This window comes from Desmodus rotundus, chromosome 4 (assembly GCF_022682495.2).
Source record: "Desmodus rotundus isolate HL8 chromosome 4, HLdesRot8A.1, whole genome shotgun sequence".
NCBI lineage: Eukaryota > Metazoa > Chordata > Mammalia > Chiroptera > Phyllostomidae > Desmodus > Desmodus rotundus.
In genome coordinates, this window is record NC_071390.1 from 21,124,776 (window position 1) to 21,132,554 (window position 7,779).

The 7,779-nt window shown below is 53.7% G+C and overlaps 1 protein-coding gene across 4 annotated transcripts in view; it reads left to right on the plus strand.

Moving 5' to 3' along the window:
- The window catches only part of ARMH3 (armadillo like helical domain containing 3), a 177,232-nt gene extending 170,730 nt beyond the window's left edge, over window positions 1-6,502 (plus strand). For all 4 annotated transcript variants that reach the window (XR_008426770.1, XM_045191405.3, XM_053923505.1 and 1 more), the window contains 2 exons: window positions 2,512-2,628; window positions 4,810-6,502. Coding sequence is in view for 3 of the 4 variants with exons in the window: in XM_045191405.3 (XP_045047340.1) it covers window positions 2,512-2,628; window positions 4,810-4,902 (210 nt within the window). In the remaining variant the exon portion in view is untranslated. The remainder of the gene's footprint in view (window positions 1-2,511; window positions 2,629-4,809) is intronic.
- Window positions 6,503-7,779: the final 1,277 nt, after the last annotated feature.

Here is a 7,779-nt window from a genome sequence, read left to right on the forward strand (position 1 = left end):
GAGGGTCCTAGGGGGCGGAGGGCCAGTTCGGACTCCTTAGAGAGCATGTAACTTGTCGTCAGGTGAGTTACTGACTTTGGAGCTACCTGTAGCTGAGATGGTGGGCCTGTTTCTAGGAAGCCCACAATCCCAACAGCTGATGAAAGAAGGTAGGCTCCTACTTGGAAGATAGATTGTTACCTGATGGATTAGGGAGGAACCTCATCCTGGCTGGGGCCAGGAAGCCCGAGGTGGAGGTTGAAAATTACGGGAAAACCTGGGAGGCTGCCTACTGACTAAGCGCTGCTCTTGCCCTGTCCCGGGCTAGTAGTGAGTGTGGGGCCCAAATGGGATGCGTTTCATAAAGCCTGAAGCTATAGAGAGCAAAGTCCCAAACTAGGAAAGCACCTCTGGTGCTCCAAAGTCCCAAATGGACTAGAGCCCACACCTAGGCTTGGAATGTTGTCTTCTTTTAGGAATTTAAGAGAAGTGATGAGGCAGGAAGTGGCAGAGGCTGGGGAACTGAAGGGCAACTTTCCCCTGGGCAACAGAGGGCGAAAGGAAGTAAGGTTTGGAAAGAGGAGAGCTGAGGCCCCTGGTTTTCTTCCAAGGAGCTGATAGCTCAGAGTCCTTCTTTGTTTTCTCCTCCCTGCAAGAAACTGAACTAAGCTGTGCCAGCAAAAGCCCACTTTACTGGGAAAGGACAAGTCCCTGTTCTGAATGAGATCTTAGACTTTCTACTCTGCCCTGGCACAAAGAGAAAGCTCAGGTGATTGAGTCAGCCTTGCCTGAGGCCCTCAGCTCTCGGGACCGTAGCACCTCTTGACAAGCTACACCTTCTTCTAGAAATTGGCTTTAGCATAGAATTTGTCTTTTGGCACCTGACACCTCTCGGGGAGGGCTGAGCCCAAGCTGCTGGGCCATAGGTGTTGCTGAGGCTGCCCGTTGTTCAGAGTTCAAGAAGGCATGCATGATTCTACTGCGCCTGGTATCTGAGGGCTGCTTTTCTGTCTTGGAGGAATTGTGCCTTTTTCTGGGCTCGAGCCACTCGCTCTGAGCCAAGGCTGTGGCTGTAGATATTCCAACCATGCACACAACCCAGGAGTGAGAGAGAGCTGGAGTACTTTGTGGGTGACTGCTACTGCTGGGTGCTGGGCCTCCTGCTGATGGAGCTTTCAAATGGCATTAGAAGCAAAGAAGCCAGCCCACACTGGGGTCTTCAGGGACATAACCAGGCAAAGTCGCCTTGAGGTGCTTGGTGTCTGGAGGTAATGAGCCCAGAGCCCGAGCCAGTAGTACCTTTGCTCTGGTTGTCCTTTCCCCCCAAACTCGGGACACAGCCTTCCCTGTATCCTCCATCCATACTCTCTCCGCAGGAATTCTTGGCAGGCAGGTTTGCTACCAAGTGAAGTCTGCCCTGGCATGAGACCGAATTGGTGAGAATATCCCAGAGGCACCTTTGAGCCCCACAGGAGCTCATCCTCAAGCTCTCTGACCAGTCCTGACTCTGGCTGACCCCTTCAGGCCCATCTGCCATTAGAGTGCAGCTCCCTCATTGCTCACTCATTCTCCTAAGCTCCCCACTGAGCTGGGAGATCTCCATGGCGCCACAGACTTCCCTCCCAGGTCCCATCGGGTTGCAGAACAGCTGTCTCCCAGATTACCACAGTCAAAGTCATTCCCTCTCCTGGTCCCTCCTTTCTGCCCAGCTCATTTCTTCTAACTTGATGTAGTGCCTCTCTTCCTAATTGTCCTTGCCTTTGATTCACGGTCTTATAAACTAAAGTCACATCAGGACCCGCTACGACAGTTCCTTCCTTTTGGAATCACAGAGACTCAAGGCTCCTGGGAGCTGGTGGAGGTCTGAATCCCCGCCACAGAAAGGCAGAGAGAGGCATGGAGTGGGGTCGGGGGAGACCCCCTCATCAGAACAAAGGATGACGTTATCTCTAGCTTAGTCTTGAAAGTATCCCCTATACCCAAAGGCTGGGATGCCCAAAAGATTGTTCCAGGCAATGGATAGGAAGACTGAGTTGGCGTTGAGAGATGAAAACAAGTGGCAGATGGTGCTAAGGAACATCCCAGGACTGAGGAAATGTGGATCCCAAAAAGGGGAAAGGAAGGAGACCATGGCAAAGTCTTACGGAGCAACCGTGATAACCTGGCCAGAGAAAGCTGAGAACACATTAATGATATGGGGACGTAGGCGAGCTTAGACACTCCCTGTTCTGTGACCTTTCGTCATGCTCTTTTACCATACCCCGAGTCAGCAGCCTTGGCGGCCAGGCTGGACTGGTCAGCAAGATGGGGAATGGACGAGATTAGAAAGTAGTCCCGGAACCCTGAGGAACTGCACCCTGTGGCCAGAGTTTTTCTGGGGGAGGGAAGGGGTGATAAGTAGTGAGCAGGGTCTCCTGGGGGTATTGCCCCAGGCTGAATTCAGTGTGGTAGGGCAGCAGGAGGGGCATGCATGGGGCCGAGTGACCTAGAGTTTGTCCGGACTGAGCCCTGCTGGCCTTTGACCTCCCCCAGGTGCTGGAGGTCGTGCGAGCCAACTATGACACACTCACTTTGAAGCTGCAGGACGGCCTGGACCAGTATGAGCGCTACTCGGAGCAGCACAAGGAAGCCGCCTTCTTCAAAGAGCTGGTGAGTCTGCCCCGTCTCCGTCTCTACCTGTCTTTTGGGGGCCCTTTCCCAGTCACGGGGTTCTACTGTGCAGTGGGTGTCTAGGGAGCAACTACTGTTCGCCATAGGCTGATGAAGTAAGACCTGAGGAGTCTGCTGGGATTGGGTGTGCAGCTTCTCTCCCAAAGCAGTCCGGAAAGGGCAGCCAGAAAAGATACTCCCCAGGCTTAGGCCAAGAGGTGTGAAAAGCCTGAGGCAGAGTTGCCTCCACTCTTCTGCAGCCATGGAGACAGCCCTTGCACTGTTCCTGCTGGGCCTGGGGTTTGCTGGTGCTCCCAGTGGCAGCTCTGGTCCATTACTCTGTATCCTGTCCTCAGAAAAACTAACGGAAGTACTTGATTCTTCTCCTCCTTATGCAGTCACTTCCTAAATTCCTAGCTGGCTCCTGGTCCTAGTGCCACCCTTCCTCACCCCCGCCCCCCACACACACATCTAGTTGTCCAGGCTTTGCTCCCTGTCCCCACTCCCACTTTCCAATCACTCAGCTTCCTGCAGCCCCCACCCTCAGCCGCCTGGAGCCAGAGAGCATTTGCTCTGCCTCCTACTCCACCTCCCAGTCAGCCTCTCTCCACAGAGCTGGACTCTGGATGGTCCTTCTGCGCTTTGCTCTACTCTCAGGAAAAGCTCGGCCTCCCTGAAGCCCTGCCACTTCACCTGCCTGGTTGGTTGCCCACCAACATCCAGGACACACGGACCTCTTTACTGTGCCGTCCGACCTCCCGCCACTGGGCCCGAGGCTGCGTCAGCCCAGTTTTCACTCCTCTGTGCCCAGTCCGAGATGGAGTGCAGGGTCCTAGCTCATCGGGGTTGTACTGAACATGGCCCAACTCTGACCCTGACATGCCATTCCTGGGATTTGGGACTTCCTAAGGGTGAGGAAGACATGCTCTGGGGGGAGTCAGTTGGGGAAGGGGAAGCCATTAGTGTAAGGAGATAGCAGAGTATTTTTATGGGGTTGTTAGCAAGTCTTTAGGGTGATATGGGGCAATTACTGAGAGCCAAGACTTAACAAAGAGTAAGTTCCTGGGAGGTGTAGGGGGTTGTGGAGGAGAGGGTTAGAGGAGCTCTGTCTCAAGGCTGCATGATGCTAGCTGCTACCTCACTCAGTTCTTGTATCTGTACCTCTGGCCCAGGGGGACGAAGAGGGTCTGGTTGGGTTTGAGGGCTAATGAGCTTGAGCTGCTGTCTCTCCACCATGCTGCCCTTTCCTCTGCCTCCAGCCCACTGACTTCGTTAAGTTCACCATGGCAAAACAGAAACTGAAGGAAAGCTCCCTGGACTTTGGGGCCCAGCACAGATACACATTCTTTTTTTCCTTCCTCCCCATCCCCTTTTCTCTCATGCAACATTCACATCTATTTCTCTTGAACGAGTCTCCTTGGATTCCTCTTAGAGTGCACTCGGAGCAAGAAGCTTGGCCCTCTCACCCCTTCTCCCCAGGTCTTTTCCCTGCTGACCCAGCCACCACTTCCTGCAAGGTTCTGGGTCCTTGTGAGAAAGCATGTGAGGTGAGCAGGAGGGACATGGGAGGGGAACCCCCCAGACTTTCCTCCAAAGTGGGGAGGCATGTTTGTGGTAAGGAAGGAGTGCTATATTAGGAGTTGAGAAACCTGGGTCCTTGGCCTCCTTGGATCGTACTCCTGCCATCTCTGCCAGACACGGGCTGCACCTCTAAATGTTCTTTCCAACCCCCAAAGAGTCGATAAATACAAAGGGAGAGTAAGGAGACTAGGAACACATCCAAAGGGAGGGAGCTCCGGAGCTGGAGTCTCCTAGCATCATCAGTTTCCCCTTCTCCACTGGCCAAGCCAGTCATCCTTCTGCGTCGCCAGGGCCTGACAAATGCCCACCCTGCTTTCCTGCCCTGTCTGCTTGCTCCTGCCTCTTCGGGCGCTCAGATCCTCTTCTCCATACTGGAGAGTTTCTGTCTCTCAGTCTCTCTTCTTTTCTTCCCACTCTCAGCAAAGGGAACTGTTTGCTCATTTGCCTATAGGGGTGATAGCTGTTAAGAGTTCATTTCCTGAGAGAAACTTCTAGCACTGAATCATGGCCTTGTGCCTCAGGCACTGTCCCATACTGTTTATAATGATGCTCTCCTCTTTTCTCTCTGCCTGTGTCCTACCTTCCCCAACCCCTTCCCAGGTCCGATCCATTAGCACCAACGTGCGGAGAAACCTGGCCTTCCACACGCTCAGCCAGGAAGTCCTGCTCAAGGAGTTCTCCACTATCTCCTGAGGCCACGCCAACCTGAGCATCCACTGTTCGCCCTTGTCCATGAGACTGCGGGGCTGGAGGGGGCATAGGGGAGAGGGGCTGTCCCCAAGGCTGGAGAACAACACACACCGAGTTCTCTTGGTGAAGGCTGCACTTCAGTGGAGCTTGGACAGCAGGTGCCAGGAGGGGCAAGCCAGGGGTAATTGGGGAGGGATGGGTGGGCACAGAGAGAAGCCTTCGAGAATGTAGGGCATGTCCAGGGACAGGGGGGTGTTCCCCGGACATCGCCTCACATTTCCAGTTGAGATTACAAGTTGTGGCTACTGACCAATTTTCAGGCACTCTTGGGGCAAGCCTTTGGGTGATGCCAACACCCTGAGTATCCACGGCTCTCCTAGGCTTCTGAAAACTGACAGCTCTCAGATCTAGGTGGAAGTAATTATGTTTCTTTTGGCCTGGGGCCAAGCTGGGCTTGAAATCTGTCTCCCCTGCCCCTGCTGGCACTCTGTCCGGTCATTAGGACTTTTAGCTCAGGCTTAGGGTAGGGTAGGAATGGAGTACCTTTTCTCTGTTTTCTAAACCCAGAGCTGACTTCTCTGGGAGACTGAAGATTAGAAGCCACCCAGTGCTCCGCTGTCCGGCCACCACTTTCTGGATTTGATTCTTGGTACCAAGAGTACCTGTTAGTTTTCCCCTACCTTCCATCCCATTGGCTCCTCAGCACTGTAGGGGCCACAACTTGAGCTCTTCACTTTCAATCTGGTTTAGACTGTCTTTGCGGGTGGAGGGTGTGAAATAAACATTGACAGGTTTTCTGGAACCCTCAGGTGCCTACTTTGCTGGTTCCCTTTCCAGCAGCTTCCCCACCTCCCTAGCCACCCCCTCCTCTGGGAGCCTCTCCTGCCTCTGCTAAGCTCCCCTCCAGAGTTCCACCCCCTCACCCGGCTGTTATTTACATCCAGCCTGCCTGAGAATTTCCTCTGGGGAGGAATCTGTTCCTGCTGTGGTTTGGTGCCTGGGAGGGAGAGAACTTGGCTGGGGGCAGAGTACCCTCCATCTACAAGAGGCCCGCTGCGCATCATGGAGAGGCCCGTCTGCCTACCTATTTTCTATGTGGAGCCACAGGCAAGTCTCCTGACATTTGAGAGTGGCCTGTGATTCCTCTGGACAGCCTCCATGGACTGCTGCAGGCTTTCCCCACCCTCCAGCTGCCTCCTAAGTAGCTGCTGCTCTGAGATCCTTCCCTTCTGAAACACTTTCCAAAGCCTGAGGATGGCAGGAAGGAAGAGTCTGGAGGAAGTGCAGGAATCCAGCAGCAGTGAGAGCAAGCCTGGGACCTTCCTGGTTGCTGCTCCACTGAAGCTTCAGGGGAGGGATACTTGCCCTGCTTTGGAACCAGTGTTCCTGCTCCGACATGGAGCGGACATGCTCTAGGACCAGAGACTCCACCAACGTGCTGCCACGGACGGATGTAGATTCTTAAAGAGACCAGCAGCTGGGTCACCTCGTCACTAGATGGACAGCTCAACCTGGGGCATTTAGTGTTTTCCACAGTGGTAAACCCTGGGGGAGCTGGAAGCTGGTGGCAAGCTGAAATGATTAAAAATTGATTTGTATGGGACAGTCTTTTTAGTGTCTTTTTTTCTTCTTCTTAATATCTTACCCAGAACTCACTTCCCAAAGACAAAGTAATCTTCCAGGTGCTGGTGCCATCTGGCTAGACTCCTCCCCCAACCCCCCATCCTTACAGACTGTCCTGGCTGCAGAGGAAGCAAATTCGGGTGTAGCCTCCCATGCCTTCTGGGTGGAAGAGAGAAGACAGTTCCCTTATCTCCAGACTTGGTATTGAGGAGGACAGCTAGCCCATTTGGGCAGCTCATGGACTCCTGCTGGTCTTTCCTACGATGTGAATAAGGGCAAGTCAAGGGCATGAGGTAGTAAACAAAGGGTTCCATTGCACAGGCCCACACATCTCTGGCCCATCTTATTCTAAGGACTCTAAACAGGAGTCCCATCCCATCCTAGAATTGAGCCCCAAAAGGAGCTGCCCATGCTCCGTGCATTCCCGTGTCTATGTCAGGTCTGTGTAGGACCCTCCAGAGTCAGGGGAGAGCCAGCAGCAGGGCGTCGCTCCCAAAGACAGCCCTTTGACTGCCTGTCCCCTTCTCGTGCCCGATCTCCCACCATAATTCTGGCGGGGTTAACTGAATCAAATACCTGGAAATTAAATTCAGTTGAAGAAATTAAATGTGTTGAGGTCATTTTAGCTGGAACTTTCAGTCTCAACAGGTCACTCCTCCAAAGGAGCCACGAGGCATGCAGGAATTCCTGGGACACTGCCACCACACCACCCAGACCCACCAGGCACTGCCCTGCCTCTGTTCTCTCCGGGCGTTGGGGGGCTTGGGTTAGGAGCCCAGGCGGCATCCTGGGGAAGGTCAGACAAGGAGGCTCAGCCATTCACCAGCCGGCTGTTGCTGGGAGCCAGAGGTAGCCGGCACCATGCTAACCTCGGGCTTCAGAAAAGGAGCTAATTTAAGGGAATGGGACCCATATCAAGAGCATACATTCCCCACTGTGGATCCTCACCTGGAACCCCAAGCCCTCAGTGCCCCCCCATACTGCGCCACTGCAAATCTTAAAGAAAACAGAAGGAATCTAGGTCAGAGCAGGTGATAGAAGAGAGGAGGCCAGGAAAACTGAAAGAAACAAAGAGCAAAAAAGTCTTGAGAAACTGATCTGTTTGACTTTCTTTCCTTTTTCTCCCCAGCTGGCCAACGGGGTGTTGTCTTCAGATCAGGAAAGAAGGCACCCTGAGAATGAATGGGGCCCAGGGACAGGGTCCTGGGGTGGGTGAGGGTTGGGGTATTTCTCAGAGGAGAGAATTACAGGCCACTG